At 24.0% G+C, this 18214-nt stretch overlaps 1 protein-coding gene across 5 annotated transcripts in view; it reads left to right on the top strand.

Annotated features, from left to right (window-relative positions):
* The window catches only part of LOC117168099, a 63009-nt gene that overhangs the window by 10610 nt on the left and 34185 nt on the right, over positions 1-18214 (top strand). For 4 of the 5 annotated variants that reach the window (XM_033353471.1, XM_033353476.1, XM_033353474.1 and 1 more), the window contains 8 exons: positions 2176-2264; positions 2351-2414; positions 9091-9223; positions 11427-11488; positions 11589-11669; positions 13930-13993; positions 15620-15760; positions 16067-16237. In XM_033353471.1, the coding sequence (XP_033209362.1) occupies positions 2176-2264; positions 2351-2414; positions 9091-9223; positions 11427-11488; positions 11589-11669; positions 13930-13993; positions 15620-15760; positions 16067-16237 (805 nt within the window). The remainder of the gene's footprint in view (positions 1-2175; positions 2265-2350; positions 2415-9090; positions 9224-11426; positions 11489-11588; positions 11670-13929; positions 13994-15619; positions 15761-16066; positions 16238-18214) is intronic. The other variant, XM_033353472.1, reaches the window with a different exon arrangement.

Genomic DNA, 18214 nt, shown 5'->3' with positions numbered 1-18214 from the left:
TTGGTCAAAAAATACATTATTTCATATAAATATTCATCATCTTAGTTGAAAATTGATCGTTCTGGTGTGAAATTCAGCTATTCTAGTCAAAGATTTACAATTTTAGTTTTTTTGTTTTTGTTGAATGTAATTTTGTTAACTGCAAATTTAACTTATTCCACTCGATTATTGAAGATTATCTTTTTCTTTGAAAGTTAATCTTCTTATTTAAAAATTATTTTTCTCGGTTGAAAATTTTAATATTTCAGTTAAATACTTATCATTTTAGGAAATAAATTTGGTTGATAATGATTTTTTTTTAAACTGAAAATGTAACAAATATAACAGTTAAATATTCTATAATATTGATTAAAACCCTATTTATTTATTGGATCATTCATTTTTGGACTAATAATTCAATTCAATTTTTGGTTGAAAAAGTGATCTTTTTGAGTTGAAAATTCGTGCTTTGATAGAAACTAATCTTCTTGGTTGAAAACGCATCTATTTGGTCTAAAGTTCAATTCTTTCTTTTAAATATTCATCAACTTAGTTGAATATTTCATAGTCTTAGTTAAACATTTGTCTGTTTCGTTGAACATTAATTTCTTTAACTTAAAACTTAATTATTTAAATTTTGGTTGACTATTTATCTTTTTTTTTCAGTAAAAATTAATTTTCGCTAGTTTTAAAATTCAACTATTTCTGTTCAAGACTTATTGTTTTTTTCAAATTCATGTTTGTAGTTAAAAATTAAACTGTTTTTTTAAAAAAAATTTTTTTGTTTTTGTTCTGTCTGATAACAAATAAAAGTAATTGATGAATAAAAAAAACTGATTATCGAGCGTTTAGTGAAAAATGTCAATTTTTCAGAATAACAAATATTTCTTAAAACTAAAGAAATTGAAATGAGATTAAAATCAAATTTAAAATCCTATTAACATTCAATAATAAAATTAATGTTCAGAATTCTTGAAAATTAAACCAAGAATACAACCACAACATTTGGTTAACCACCATAAAATTTGCCTATTGGAATTTGAAAAAATAAAACAATTTTTTCCAAAAAAGAAAAGAATTTGTTTTTTGGACCAAAAAAGGAGGAAAGGAAAATGAGAAGGAACCAGCTAAATCTCATTCCTTACCTTTTTTATTTCTTTCGTCTTTTTTATTTTTATTTAAATTTTTTATTTTTAAAACTTCTAAGGTATTTCCAAGAGCTTTTAATTATTTTAAAAGACTCCAAAGACTTTTTAAAATTCATTTCATTAATTGGAAGCGATTTCAAAGCGTTAAAAATGTGATTTAGGATAAAGCATTTGAATTTATAATATTTTACTGGATTTCAAATAATTTAATCATAAAAAGATAGGCATTTTGTAGGATTCCAAAGGATTTTTTAAATAATTTAGGGAATCTTAAAAGATTCCTAAATTTTTTTTATTGTTATCAATAATTTGAAGAGATTTAAAAACGATGAAATATTTTAGGACAAAGAATTTTATAAAATTTCGACTTTATAACATTTTAGTGGATTTTAAAGAATTTACTTACGATATTCTTTTCAATTATTTAAATTTACTGAAGTTCTTCTAAATTTACTCAATGCTACTTAATTCAATGGCTTTAAAAAAAATTAAAGTTTTTATTTAATCGATTCTCTGGATCAATTAATGGGAGTTCAAAGGATTTTCAATATTTTAGGGATGTAAAATATTTCCAGGCTTTTTTAGGAGATTTCAAAATGATATTGAAGGTTTTTAAATATTTTAGAAAATTTTAAAAGATTTAAAGAAACAGCGACGAATGTCAACCTTCAAATTGCATTTGTTTGGAAGTTATCGAGGGGAGAAGGAAAATAAAAAAAGTGTTTTTTCTCGAAAACCACTTGACCGATTTTTATGAACAAACTATGTTATTTTATTGTGGTTGTCCAAATTTAGTCGTTGGATTTTTAGTTTTATGTTCTGGAATTCTGCACATTAAATATTCCTTATTTAATTAAAACAATAAATATTACGTTATAATGAATTATCACCATATATTTCATAATTTTTTGAATAATTGAATAAACAAAAAATTGATTTGCTTAATTATGACAAAAATTTATAAATTTATTGATAAACGTTGTGAACTTCAGTGACATAAGAAAATTGAAAAATCCAACTGTCTTTTGACCTTTTATGTATTTTTCAGGTCTCTAAGACCTTGGAGGATTTGGTAAAAGAACGAGGTGGGAAGCTAATACAGCAAACTGACGTTGTTTGTGGCTACGAGTATACGTTGTGAGTATTATCAAAATTAATAGGGAAATTGTTTAATTTTTGTTGAATAAAATTCGTGGCACTGTACACCTTTTTTTAATCAACAGGCCTAGCAGTGCTCCTCCTCAACCAGTAGTTCAAAGTAATGCTCCGCCTCAAGTCCTCAGCGTTGTGAGTATCAATAATGATTAGGAATCTAAAATAAGGCACCGTACTTTAATTATGTAACAGCTTTCTCTTTTTTTTCTCTCTCTTTTTAGTTATAAATTTTATTAGTTGTTTGAAAATTTAATGTTTTTCTTAAAAAGACATTCTTTTTGTTTGCAATTTTTACTGTTTTGTTAAAAATTTGTAGTTTTGGGTTGAAAATTGAACTCTATTCGTAAAACATTAACCTTTTGTTTTAAATTCATATTTTGTTGCCGATTCAACTGAAATTTTTTCTAGGTGAAAACTTTTTTATTTTTTAATTTGTCTTTCTGGTTTAAAATTTCATCTTTTTAATAGAAATACATATTGAATCTTTTTTTGAATAAAAATGCAACTGTTTTCTTGAAAATTCATATATTTTCTTGGAAAGTGTACTTTTTGTTTTAAATTTGTGTTTTTATGTTGAAAAGTCAACTGAAATCTTTTTTTTTTTTTTTTTTTGAAAATTGGTCTTTTTGATTTAAAAATTCACCTGTTTCAATAGAATTTTTTGTCACAAAAATGTAACTGTTTGGTTGAACATTTAAAAATCTTGTTATAAAGTCATACTTTTTGGTTAATAATTCAGAAAATTAACTTATTGCTTACTATTCTTATTTTGGTATTGGAGAGGGAACTGTAATCTTCATTGGATGAAAATTTTAATATTTTCTTGAAGTTTTTTTTTTTAAATTCATCTGTTTCAAAAAAAACTTCATCTTTTTTAAATAAAATTGCAACTGTTTGTTTGAAAATTTAAGTTTTCTTAAAAAGACATTTTTTTGTTTACAATTTCTAATGTTTTGCCAAAAATTTGTATTTTTGGGTTGAAAATTCCACTCTTTTCGTAGAACATTATCTTTTTGTTTAAAATTCATATTTTGTTGCCGATCAGTCAACTAAAATCTTTTTTAGATGAAAATTACTTTTTTTATGAAAATTTGTCTTTTTGATTTCAAAATTAACCTGTTTTAATAGCATTTTTTGTTGTTGACAAGAATGTAACTGTTTGGTTGAAAATATAAAAATGTTGTGATATAGTCGTACTTTTTGGTTAAAATTTGGACTATTAAGTAGAAGAAAATTAACTTATTGTTTACAACTCTTATTTTGCCAATGGAGAATGAACTGGAATCTTCTTTGGATGAAAATTTAACTATTTTCTTGAAGTTTTTTTTTAAATTGTTCTGTTTCGGAAAAAATTTAATCTTTTTTAAAGAAAATTGCAACTGTTTGAAAATTCATCAATTTGGTTTAAAAGTCATACTTTTTGTTTGAAAATTCTGTTTTGTTGAAAATTGAGTTTTTGTTCATATTTAATATTTTAGTGTTGAAAACTTAACTATTTCGTAGAAACTGTACTTTCTGTTTAAAATTAATATTTTGGTATTAAAAATGAACTGATTTCTTTTCTGGATGAAAGTTCAACTTGAAAAAAAAAGAATTTGTCGTTTTTTTAAATCAAAAATTCATCTGAATTACTAAAAATTTCCTCTTGTATGAAAATGCAACTATATGCTTGAGTATTCAACTATTTTGCTAAAAATTCATCCTTTTTGGTTCAAAAGTTCATTTTTTTAAATTGAAAATTCAATTTCTTTCGTAGAAACTTTTTTTCTTTGTTAAAAAATTCATATTTTGATCTTGAAAAGTCAACTGATGTATTTTTTAACTGGAAATTCAATTACTTGTTTTTTAATTCATATTTTTGTTGTATTAAAATGTAACTTTTTGGTTAAAAATTATTCTTTTTGGCTTGGGTATTTAACTATTTTGATTAAAAGATTTAGTTGAATACTATGTTTAAAAAATCCTTTGTTTTGTTGAAAAATTATATTTTTATTTAAAAACTCATCTCTTTGGATGAAAGTTTAACTGTTTTGTTGAAAATTAATAATTTTTAAATGAAAATTCAACTACTTGGGTAAAAGTTAAATTACATTATTAAACATTTATTATTTTGATTGAAGGCATGTCTTTGGTTGGAAATTGAACGGCTCATTGGGAAATCATTTTTTTGTTTAAAATTAATTTTCAACTGGAAATGTAACTTCCATTTTTTCAAGTTTGTGCCTTTCAAGTTGAAAATTCTCCTTTTTTGGTAAAAAAAAAAATATTTTCTTAGTTTGAAATTTCATTTTTGTAGAGAAAATTCCTCTTTTGACTTGAAGGTTCAACAATTTAGATAAACTTTTATTTCCCTCTTGAGGAAAAGACAGTTTTTAGTTTTAAGAAAATTAATCAATTTAAATCTGAAATGCTGTTTTTCCGTTTTTAAAAGATTCTAGGTTGAAAGTATTACAAAATTAAAATGCTGGCATTTAAATATTAATGATCAAGAAATCATAGAAATATTACACCAGGAGGTTTTCCGTATTAGAGAATTTACGCGTCTTGAAGAAATAAAAAGTAAAGGCCTCTTTAAAGTTAAAAATTTTGGACAAAAAACATTTTTATTTACTAAATAATTTTTTTAATGGATCTGTACTTTAAGTTTTAAAAAGTGAACAAAAAACGATTTTAAATCGGTTCAAAATTTAAGAATTTCTAGATTTTAACATTTAAAATTAAACGGTTTCAATTTTAAAGGCTTAGTCATTTAAAAAATGTGAACGTCTGACTGAAACTTTTTAAACTATTTTCAACTTAATAATAACTTCATAATAATGTATTCTTAATAAAAAGCATTTATTAAATTAAAAATATTATTTCCGTCTAAAATATTCAATTTTTAACCTATTTAATTTTGAATTTGTAGAAAAAATTTGAGTAATTTTAAGAGATATTTAGGAGTTTTGAAAAGATTCAAAATTATCATACAAATTTTAAAAAGTTTCCTTTAATCTTCCAAATTCTTTTTTTCGCAGTTTTGTAAATCTTTTAAAACTTTTTCAAATATTCTCTTGAAATAATTTTTCAAACTGAAAAATAATTTTAATTTTCCTAGGACTCTAAGTTTAAAATCTGATAAAATATACATATTATACTTTAAAATTTCAAGTTTTAAATTAATTTTGAATGTTTGCAAAGCTTATAATTATCTCTTAAAATTACTCAAATTTCGTCTAGAATTCAGAAATGTTCAATTGTTATTTATACATCAAAATTTTAAGGAAATTTTCTAGGGATCAGTATTTCCTAAAAGGGATTTTAAAAGCAAGGTTTTCTAACAAATTAAATTAAATTTTTAGATTTTTTAAGATTTTGAAATGAAACTTTGAAGCTTTCAAGGATGTTTAATCTATTTAAAATTAAAATAATTGAATTTCTAATTTCAGAATTTTTCAGTTAAAAAATTTCAATTTGTAATGTTTCTAGCTTAAAATTCCTTAAAATTATATAATTTAAAACATTTTAAAGTTCATTGCTTTTTTAATTTAGAGCATTTAAATTGTGGATTTAAATTTTTCATAATGAAAAATATTATTAGCTTCCATTTCATACGTGTAAATTACTGAGCACTTGAATACAACATTTTTGAATTAAAAAACTTTTAAATTTCAGTTTTAAAACCGTGAAAAATGTTTTCTAACCGGGAAATGACCGAGACAAAATTTCATATTAAAAGCATTGATAGTTTTGAATTTAATAATTTTACATGTTATAAAGCAATTTCGAATTGAAAAGCTTAAAATGTTATAATCTGAAAAATTAAAATCATATTACAGCAATTTTATTTTGTATTCTTTTTTTTTATTTATAATTTCCAGTGTAATATCTTAAAATTTTGCGATTTTCAGTTCAAGACTTAAAAAAATAAATCATTTCAAATTGAAAAATATTTGATTAGAAAATTTCAAGAATCAATAATAATTCTAAAGGAGGAAATTAAAAATAAAAATTGAGTTTAAAATCGAAAAAGATAAAAATTAAACTATCTGATATTGATACAGTGACGCTTAATTTAAAATATTTTAGGGCATTATACTAGATTCCAAGAAATTTCAAGAGATTCAAACAATTTAAGGGGATTTTAGAATATTTCTAGAGAATTCTATGTAATAAATGAAATTTCACGGGACTCTTTAAGATTTCAAGATATCTTACAGGTTTCGCGATATTTTATGAGGATTTCTAAGATTTAAACATTTTGAAAGATTTTAAGTGTACTGGATTTTACAAGTTTCAAGGGATTCTAAACTTTTCACCGGATTTTGAAAAATATAGTATATATTAAGAAAATCGACGAATTTCATGGAATTTCGTAGTATTCCAAATTACAAGGGATTTCGTGGCATTAATTTTTTTAAATATTTGAGGGATTGATAGGATTACGGTGGATTTTAACAGAGTTGAAAAATTTCAACGAATTTTAAACAGCTTTATCAGATTTTATGGGAATTTACGAGATTTCCGAGGATTTCACGTCAATGATTTTTTAGACAATTTTTAAAGATATCGCAGATTTCAAGATGTTTTCCGGGATTTAACAAGATTTTTGTTTTGATGATTTAAACAATTAAAAATTAAAAGCATTTAAAGTTGAATTTTTTTGATAAAAAACAGTTTTATTTTATCAACTGTAAATATAAATAAATAAATTAGTTTAAAAATGGATCTGTACTCTAAGTATAGAAATCTGAACAATATCTAATTTAACCAAACAATTCTAGAGTCGTTCAAAATGTGATTAATTTTCAGATTGTAACTGTTTCAATCCGAAAGTCTTAATAAGAATTGAAATTAATATATCAATTGTTCCGATCATTTTATTTTTAAAGAAAAATGTTCATGATTTATCAATAATATGTTTCTAACTCAGAGTTTCAGGTATTCCTTTATATTATTTTTTTATATTAAATTATATGAATAAATTTATTAATATATTATTTCTATTAATGTTTTTAGCCATTAAAAATGTAAACGTGAGTTTTACTATTTTCAACTTAAAAATAAATCAATAATAACATAGTCATAATTTAACGTTTTTATTAAATTTAAAATATTGTGAGTCTAAATTATTTAATTTTTATCCCATTTAATTTGAAATTTCTTAATGTAGAAAAATAATAAGTATTTAATATTTAGCAATATTTTACTGTTCATTTAAGACGAGTAATTTGAAACCAAATATTTAAAAGAAAACAATTTGAAACTGAATTGTTTCACATAGAAAGCTTTGACTCTTTAAATTTTCGAAGAACTTTTAAACTTTTAGCGTTACAATTTTAATTGTTCTATTTAAAAAGTGTTTAATTTATAAGTGAAATTGTTAAATTTTGACGCATAAATAACAATTGAACACTTATTATTTGTAGAAAAAATGTTGTAATTTCAATAGATATGTAGAAGTTTTGAAAAGATTCAAAATGAATTAAAAACTTGAAATTATTTCAAGTAATTTAAACGAAGTGTGTTAACATTTTTTCAGAATTTCTTAATATATTTTAAAATTAATCGAAATTTTCCTACAATTTTTGAAAATCCCACAAATAAAAAAAATCCTTAAAATCTTTCATGTTCTTCTTTGATAATTTTTTAGATCTTTTAAAATCTTAAACTTTCTGTTACAATAATTTTTCAAAGTGAAAAATAATTTTCAATTTTCCTAAGAATCTTAAGAAAATTTTTATTCTTGTATAGTCTTTCACAATTCTTAAAAAAATTCTAAATTTTTGGTTTGAAATTTGCAAAAATCTAAATTTTATTTTAAATTCGGCTGTAAGTATTTGAAATTATTTCAAGTTCTAAATTTAATTCGAATCTTTTTAAAACTTCTAAATATCTCTTATAATTATTATAATATTTTTACAAATAATAAGTGTTCTATTATTATTTATAAATTAAAATTAATTTTTTTTTTAATTTGCAGGATTTCCAAAAGTTATAGAAAAAATGCAATTCATTTTGAAATATATTTAAAAGTTTCGAACAAAAATTCAAAAATTATTTTGAATGTGAAAAAATTCTAAACCACTTCTAGATTTCTTAATATTTTGAAATAAAATTTTACAGCTTTTAAAGAATGGCTTAAATTAAAAAAATTATTTTTCAATTTGTATTGTGTCTAGTTTAAAATTACTTAAAATAATATAATTTTGAAAATTTTGCAAGTTCATTGCTTGATTCTTTAATTTAGAGTTTTGAAAATGTTAACGAGGATTTATATTTTTGGAACTTAATCTGAATCTTCGAACTCTGTAATGTATAAAAGTTTTCAATTTTGCAATTTATTTGCATTTCATTTAACGTTTTTTAATTGAAGAGTGTTAGTTCCTTCCATTTTGTGCGTGAAAATCGTTGAGCATTTGAATACACAATTTTTGAATTGAAAACTTTTAAACTTCAATTTTACAAGTTTGGGATTCAAGTGTTCTATTTTGAATGCTTTAATTTGTTGTTTATTGTTTATTACTTTATATGGAAAAATGATATAAATATAGTTTGATTTTTTAATTTTCATTGGCCGTGAAAAATGTTTGCGAACCGGGAAATGACCGGAAATTTTGTTCTTCGATTAAAACGGCCATCCTGAATATTAAAAAAATTGCAGGACACAATTTTGAAACTATTTTTTTAAATGTATGTATTTTGAATTCCTCAAATGAGTCCGAGGCCTGGTGCTGTCAAAACTCTTTATTCGCTGATATTAAAGAACAACAATTACAATTTAATACTCAAGGCTTTGGGAAAATTGATTATAAACTGAATTTTTCAGAATCAATCTATACAAAACAAGGCGCAGCCAATAAAGCTCAACGTGTTAAAAAATCCCAATCCTGGACAGGGAAATATACAACTGGTGATGGATCCGCGTATGGGAGTCATTTTAGGGACTGTCTCCACACAAGGTAGACACACTCTGATTATTTTTTATAACCTATTAGAAAGAATTAAAGTCTAAAGATTGATCCCAGTCTAGAATAATAAATGATAAAAAAATGTTCTCGATGGAAAATCGTGATTAAAAATTGTAATTTATTCGTGTTAAAGTTTGTAATATCCTTTTTTAAAAACTTTTGCATGACGCATTAAAAATTGCGTTAATTATTTATTCTTCGATCCTCGGTATTAATCCTCAATGTGGATCAGAATTTTTTAACTGACTCCTTTTTAAATCCAAGTCTAATTGTTAAGGAAGAACATTACAAACTTTTAACATAGTTTAAATAAAAAATTTGTATATAATAATATAATTAACTTAAAAAGCTAACCTGAGATCAGGATTCTAAATCAGGATGTCTACCCTTTCTGGAATATGAAATTGAATAATGATGATTCTTTATTTGTAACTGTAGCTATATTACTGTATTTAACTGTTTTGCCGAATTTTTTTTTTTTTTGAAACTCAGTGATACTATTTGAAGATTCAACTATGCCAGTTGAAGGTTCATAATTTCAGTTGAAAATTCATCACTTTTTTTGAAAATCAAACTATTTTTATGATTATCAGCTTTTTCTTCTTCAAAATATGGTTTTAAACTAAAAATGTAACTATTATTTACTATATTTGTAGAAAAATCGCCTTTTTTTAGTAGAAATTAATCTTCTAATTTTGGTAAAGATTCATCATTAGAGCTGAAAATTCATCTCTTTGATTGAATATTCATTTTTTGTATTGAAAATTTAACTATTCAGTTTTAAGTTGACTATTTATATTTTTTACTTGAACATTTATCGGTATATTTTGTTGAAAATTTGTAATGATTAATAATTTTAGTTGAAAATTGATCTTTATGATTTAAAATTGAACTATTCTAGATAAACTTTCATCGTTTAAGTTAAAAATTGAACTTTTTGGTTTAGAGTTGAAATATTCAAGTTGAAAATTAATCATTTTAATTAAAAATCCATGAGTTTGGTTGAAATTAATTTTTTGAACTAAAAGTTGAACTATACCATTTTTAGATATTTTTTAAAAATCTAACCATTTGGTTTAAAATGGGTCTTTTTTGTTTAAAATTTAACTATTCAATTTGAAGATTCACGTATTTTGTTGAAAAAATATTTTTTTTTTGTAGATTATTAATCTTCTTGCTTAAAAATGTATATTCTCTTTTGAAATATCAGCCTTTGGTTGAAAATAAAACGACCAGATTGAAAGTTAAACTCTTTGTTTAAATTCATGTTTTTTGTTAACAATTTTACTATTCAGGTTGAATATTAATCATTTTAGTTGATAATTCATCAGTTTGGATGGAAATAATTTTATGATCTGAAAATTGAGCTATATCAATTTTTAGATCAAAATTAATATTTTTTAGTTCAAAGTTCGACAATTTTTTGGAAAATTGTTATTTTTTAGTTGAAAATTCAACTATGTTGTTGAAAATTTACTTACTTTGTTGAAAAATCGTCTTTTCTTATAATTGTGAATATTCTGTTTTGAAAATTAATCTTCTTTGTTTGGAAATTAATCTTTTAGTTGAAAATAAAAATTACTGTGTTGAAAGTTCAATTTTTCTTGTTTAAAATTATTTTTTTTAACTGAAAATGTAACTTCCATTTTTAGTTGAAAATCGATCTTTTTTAGTTGAAAATATGTCTTTTTTGGGTAGATTCTCGTTATTTTTTTTTATGATAACTTTGTCTTTTGGCATGAAAATTTAACAGTTTGGATGTACTCTTTTTTCAAAATTAATTTCGTTGAAAATTCATCTCTGGTTGAAAATTGAGCAAAATTGTTGACAATTCGTTTTCTTTTTGTTGAAAATTCGTTCTTTTTTACCATAAATTTAAATATTTCATTTTTGGTATTTTTTGGTTGAAATATCAATGATTAAATTTCGTGTCGAGAATTCATCTATTTATTGATAATTCAACTTTTCGATTTGAAAATTCAACTATCTTATAAAATACCCGTCTTTTGGGCTTGAAAATTCAAATATTTTGTTGAAAATTTATCTTTGAAGGTTGAAAATCCAAAATCTCTGCATCATTGAGGTCTTTTAGGCCTGAAGTGTGTAATTTTACATCCAGAACATTTTTTCTAAGGCTAAATATTATTTGCAAGTAAAATGCGGATCGATTACTAAACCAATAGTTCAATTACAGGATCTACGCCGGGAACAACCACTCCTATTGCAACCGCTACCTCGCAGCCGCAAACTGAAACGGTGGGTGACTTTATATAAATAATAATTCACTTCTAGTACTGGTATTATGCTTTATTTACTAAGGTTTCAATTAAAAAATTTTTTTTTAATTTATTCTCAGTACAAACCTCCTAACCCAAGAGTTGCTGCCCGCCAAAGGACGAAGGTGATGCCGGCAAAAACACCTGACATAATAGAAGAGGTAGGCGTTCATACTTTAGATTTATTTATATACCTGGATATGTCACGGAATTTTTTTTTATTCAGAGAATTTTTCGAGAGTGCTAATTTTATTTTATTGCAATATAAAGTTGAATAACATGCATCCTTCATTTGTAAAAGTAGCTTTATAATACCGTATTGAACTATTATGTTGAAAATTCGTTTTTTGTTGTTGTTAGTTTTAAATTAATTTCTTTGTTTTCAACTGAATGTTTAACTATTCTTTGTTTGATTAAAAATTTTAACTTTTTAGTTTTAAATTCAAGTATCTAGTTCAACATTTATATATTTTTTGTTGAAAGTTGGCTAAAAAATCTTTCTTAGTAGAAAATTTAACTCATCCTGAAAAGTCACCTTTGTTGGTTTAGTTCAAATATATTTTTGATCAAACATTAAAATATTTTTTGGTTGAAACTCTTTTTTTGGTTCAGAATTCATCCTTTTTGGAATGAAAATATAATTTATTTGGTTGAAAGTTAAACTCTGGATAAAACCTATTTTTTGGTTGAAGATTCATAATTTTTATTGAAAATTCGTGTTTTAATTGGCTGGAAATTAATTTTTTTTGTTCCTGAGAATTTAACTTGAACTATTTTGTTGAAAATGACCTTTTCAAACTTTCAAAAGGTATTCCAATTGATTATTTCATCATTTCTGTTTAAATTCATCTCTTTGGTTGAATATTAATTTTGTAGCTAAAACTATTCAATTTTTTGTTGGTAAATTATATTTTTTAGTCGAAAATTCATATTTTTTGGTAGAAATTAATCTTCTTGGTTGAAAATTAATTTTTATTTGTTTGTTTCAAATTTAATTTATCTATTTGAAAATTTGTCCTTTTTTCTTGGTTAATTCAACTTTTTTTAATTCCTTCAAAATCGTATTTTTTAGTGGAAAATAAATCTTCTTTGAAAATTCGTCTTCTTTGTTGTAAATTCAACTATTTTAGCTAAAGATTGATATTTTTGTTAAAAATCGTCTTTTTAGTTTAAAATTCCACTATTCCTGTTGAAAATTCATCACTTTATTTGGAAATTAATTAGTTTGGGGTTCAAATGTGGTTTTTTTAGTTGAAAATTGATCTTTTTTAGATTAAAATTCAAGTTTTTTTTAAATTCGTGTATTTTGTTAAAAAATCGTCTTTTTTGTAGAAAATGAATCTTCTTTGAAATATCATCTTTTCAGTTAAAGATTGATAATTTCATTTAAAAATCCATCTTTTTTGTTTAAAATTCCACTATTCCATACTTCCATTTTTGATTGGAAATGTTTTTTTTTTAGTTAAAAGTTGAACTATCCATTTTTTTTTTGAAAATTGATCTTTTTAGTTGAAAATTGAAGTATTCTAAATAAATATTCGCCATTTTATATAAAAATTAAACTACTCAGTTGAAAGTTAAATTCTTTTATCAAAGATTCATCTTTTTTAGTTTGATTATTCAAAATTTGGAGGAGAGTTTATTTATTTTGTTGTAAAATCGGATTTTTTTGTAGAAAATAAATCTTCTTTGAAAATTCATCTTATATGTTGTAAGTTAAACTATGTCAGATAAAGATTGATTATTCCAGTTAAAAATTCATCCTTTTTGTTTAAAATTTTACTATTCCATACTTTCATTTTTCGTTGAAAATGCTTTTTTTTAGTTGAAAGTTCAACTGTCCATTTTTTGTTGAAAATTGATCCTTTTGAAAATTAAAGTTTTCTAATTAAATATTCACCATTTGATTTAAAAATAAAACTACTCAGTTGAAAATTAAACTCTTTTATAAAAGATTCATCGTTTTTAGTTTGATTATTCAAAATTTGGATGAGAGTTTATTTATTTAGTTGAAAAAATCGTCTTTTTGATAAAAAAAAACCTATTTGTTTGAAAATGCAAAAGACATAAATTTTGCCTAAATCTACATTGACTTTTAAGTATGAGAAGATAAAATAAAAAATGTTTTGGATTATTATATATATAATATAATATATATATAAGAATCGCTAGAAACTAAAAAAATCATTATTTATAATAAACTCGCGAAACTTTATACATCCTCCGCGTCGATTGTTTAAAAAAATTGCGAAATATTAAAATGGATCTTGACTATGAAAAATTATACCTAGAGAAAACTGGAGATACCAAAAACCAGGAATTATCAAGGATTTTTTTTCGAGGATTTGAGTAGACATCCTGCTTTAGTCTTGAGAAATGTTAATATTCTTTGAAATAATAATGATTGATTTATTTTTATAGCCACTACCACCTCAACAGAGAGCTCGAGTGAGACCAGCTGTCTCGACTCATGTTGTTACACCCAGTAAGTTACATAATTATTTGAATTTAGGTAATTTCAGGAAAAATTCGGGAAAAGATAGGGAATTTGATTAGTTAGAAAAAATCAGGGTTTTTTTTTAAATCTTGCAGAAGTCCAGGAAATTCAAGGATAACAAGTTTAAAAAATGTCAATAATAATTTGAAATTGTTCTATTCCGTTTACAAAATATTCGATGTTAAAAATGTTACAAGATTAAGATTTTGGTATTTGAATATCAGTAATTTGTTTGTCTTATATTTTTATTTTTACTTCTGTTCGGTTGCTTCCTCCTGTAAATTTTTACTTTTTTTGGTAGAAAATTGACATCTTTTGTTGAGAATTCATATTTTGGTATGGAAAATTCGACTGAAATCTGTCTTGGTTAAAGATTCGACTTTATTATTAAAATCTACGTCTGTTTTAATAGCAATTTTATTTATTTTTTTATAAAAATGCAATTGTTTGGACGAAAATTTATCTTATTTGGCAGTGGATTCAACTATTTTGTTCAAAATCTGTATTTATTGGTTGAATCCAATTTTTCAAATTTAAAATACAAAAAATGTTGGTAAAAAATTCAACTACTTTGTTAAAGGTTGAACCAGTTCGTTAAAAAAAAAACCATTTTTTTTGTAGAATATTCGTGATTTTAGCTAATAATTTATCTCTTTGGTTAAATGTTTTAACTACATATAACTCGAAGTTTTTGGTACAAATGCAATCTTCTTAGTTTAAAAATTCAATAAAATTTCTTTTGACTTAAAATTTCAACAATTGGGATTAACTTTTTTCCTTTCTTGGATAAAAAAATCAACTATTAGGTTAAAAATAATTTGTTTGAAAAAAAAATGATTTTAGTTTGAAATTCATCTCTCTGTTTGAAAATTTGACTATTGTTTGTAGAAGATCAGTTTTTTTTCAAACATTATTTTTTGTATGGAAAATTCAATTATTTGTTTTTAAAATTCATGTAATTTGTTGAAAATTTGTCTTTTTTTGTAGAAAATTAATCTACTAAGTTGAAAATTCAGTTTTTTTTTGTTTTTAATTTCATCTCTTTTTCTTGATAATTGAACTGCCTTCTAAAAAAATTCGTCATTTTGACTTGAAAGTTTAATTGTTTGGTTGTAAGTAAAACAATGTTGGGTTAAAGTTTAATCTTTTTTATCAAAAATTTGACCATTTAGTTCAAAGTTTAACTGTTTTGCTGAAAGTTTGTATATTTTGCTTTAAAGTTAAACTATTTTGTTAACCAAATTTTGGTTTTGTTTTTGTTTTAAAAGTCAACTGTCTTCTAAAACATTCGGCTGTTGTGCTTGAAAATTCAACTATATTTGGTCAGAGCTGCAACTATGTGTTTAAAAAAAAAAAATAATCTCTTTGTTTGAAAATTCAACTGCTTTGTTAAAAATTTATCCTTTTGGATTGAAAAGTGATGTTTTATGGTCGAAGAGACATATTTTTTGTTTGAAGTAAAAATCTGTAGTTTTAAACTTTAATCTAAACTTGTTTTATTCCGTTTATATGAAAGATTCTGTGTGAAAAATGTTACAAGATTAAAAAGCTGGTTTTACCGGCCACCCTGTTTAATGAATATTATAATTGTATTTTTGTCTTTGTCATCTTTTGAAGCGACAACGACTCCTCATGGTGTCCAAAATCTCAGAATAAAGACCGTCAACAAACAGCCAACACAGCTCGCCCAGCATCCGACGAGACCAACAGAAGATACGAGCATTGGCGGAATCGCAGTTGGTAGCAAACATGCAGGTAAAAATAAATCTCAAATAAATAAATAAAAAAAATTATTAAATAAAGATGAATTGAGTCAGGATCATTTTTGTAAGAATTTCATAATGCGTACAAAAATGAGTAATTTTCTGATTAACTCTGATCTCAAGATCATAAATTCATTTGCATATTTTACATATTTTGCCAACCCTTGAAGATTTTTACGAAAAGACAAGTAAGTTTAAAACTGCTACCTGAATCAGTTTGGCCAAACTTACAGGAACGTTTTTTTTTTTTTTTTTTAATATACAATAAATCGAATTGTTCTGTTTTTCTATTTTTCAGTTGGCGAGCACATTGATGAGTCCAAGAAGCATTTGCCCGATGGTAGAGAAATAACTTTCAACAAGATAAATGGAGGACGAACTTTCCCATCGCTGGTTGTCGTCGCAAGACCCAATCTTTGCACGAAAAATGTCACGCCGCAGTTTGCACAAAAGGAAAGACAAGACTTAGGTAATTGTTCGATTTTTAGTTCAAAATTCATCTTCTTAGTTGAAAATTCAAAGATTCATAATTTTATTTTTAAAAATGACCTTTTTTTTCAAAATTCAACTATAGTCCATCACATTTTCAGGAAACTTCTATATACCTGGAAAAATCTGGAAATGTGGAATTTTTTTGAGAGCGTGTCTAATTTTCTGATTAGGGATCATTCACAAATTACGTAAAGCGTTTTTATTTTTTCTATATCGCTGTATCACTGTTCACTCCACGGAAATTATACTCTCATCTTTATTTAAGCAAAAGAAGAATGTGTTACGTAATTTGTGAATGATCCCTTAATTTCAATATTACTTATTTCATTATTTTTTTGAAAATTTGTTATTATTTGCAATTTTTTCTCTTTCTTGACTGTAAATTTCTTCCTTAGCTGAAAATTCAACACAGTTGAAAAATTTTTTTTGTTGAATTCAACTGTTTTTGATTAAAAATTAAAATTCTTTTTTGTTGAACAAGTTGATTGCCAGCGACTTTCCTTGTACTTGTAAGATTGATTTTTTTCCAATATTCGAATGTTTTATATTTTTTCATGCTATGGTTTTAACCGGCAAACATTTATTAAATAGTTTGATGTTTATTGTTTTTTGTCAAATCAAATCAAATTATGTATTTAAGTTTTGATTGAAAAATTATCTTTTTTAATTGAAAATTCGTCTTTTTTTTTTGTTAGAAATTAATCATTTTGGTTGAAAAATTATCTTTTTTAGTTGAAAATTCGTCTTTTTGTTGAAAGTTTAATGATTATAATTAAATATTCATCACTTTAATTAATAATTCATCCTTTTTAGTGCATTTTTGATAACTGAAAATGTAACTATTCCAATTGAATATTTCATCACTTTAGTTGAAATATTGTCTCTTTTGTTGAAGTTTATTTTTCTATCTAAAAATTCAATTATTTAAATTTTAATTCAAAATTGATGTATTTTATTGAAAATTCAAAGATTCATCATTTTATTTTAAAAAATTACCTTTTTTCGAAATTCAACTAGTCCATTATTCTATAGTTGAAAGTTGGTCTCACCTTCCCATAGAATCTGCTTGCATTATGAGATGTAAACATTCCTAGCGATAAAATTTCAGCTATCGTGCCGAATTCGAGTGGAGCTCATTTATGGCTTTTAGCATTGATTTAATCTTCAAACATTGTAATTATTTAAACAATTTTCATAAATGGCTCTTCTTTAAAGAATACGTTTAATTTATTAAGTTCCGTTGTAAATGTACAAGAACTATTAATTATTTAAACAATTATAATTTAAAAATTAAGAGTTTGACTTTTTTCAACGAGTAAATTTGTTTACGGAGTCAACTTGCTCTTTTCTATGTTGCTTTACAAAAGAACTAATAATTATTCAAACAGTTTTTATTTAAAAATTAAGAGTTTGCCCTTTTTTCTGCGAGTCAATTTGTTTACGGAGTCAACTAAGAAAGTGTATCCGATAACTTTGTTGTATGTTGCTTGCAAATTTACAAGAACTATTAATTATTTAAACAATTTTAATTTAAAAATTAAGAGTTTGACTTTTTTCAACGAGTAAATTTGTTTACGGAGTTAACTAACTCTTTCTATGTTGCTTTGTACATTCACAAGAACTATTCTTATTTTAACAATTTTAATTGAAAAATTAAGTGTTGGACCTTTTTTCTACAAGTCACTTTGTTCACAGTGTGAACTAAGAATGTCTATCCGATGACTTTTTTCTATATTGCTTTGCAGATTTGCAAGAACTTTTAATTAATTAAACAATTTTAATTTAAAAATTTAGAGTTTGGCCTTTTTCCTATAGGTCAATTCGTTTACGGAGTCAACTAAGAATGTCTATCCGATGACTATTTTCTATATTGCTTTACAAATTTACAAGAATTATTGATTATTTAGACAATTTTAATTACAAAATTAAGAGTTTGACTTTTTTCAACGAGTGA

Source organism: Belonocnema kinseyi, chromosome 2 (genome assembly GCF_010883055.1).
Source record: "Belonocnema kinseyi isolate 2016_QV_RU_SX_M_011 chromosome 2, B_treatae_v1, whole genome shotgun sequence".
Lineage (NCBI taxonomy): Eukaryota > Metazoa > Arthropoda > Insecta > Hymenoptera > Cynipidae > Belonocnema > Belonocnema kinseyi.
This window is presented reverse-complemented; position numbering and strand designations above follow the sequence as displayed.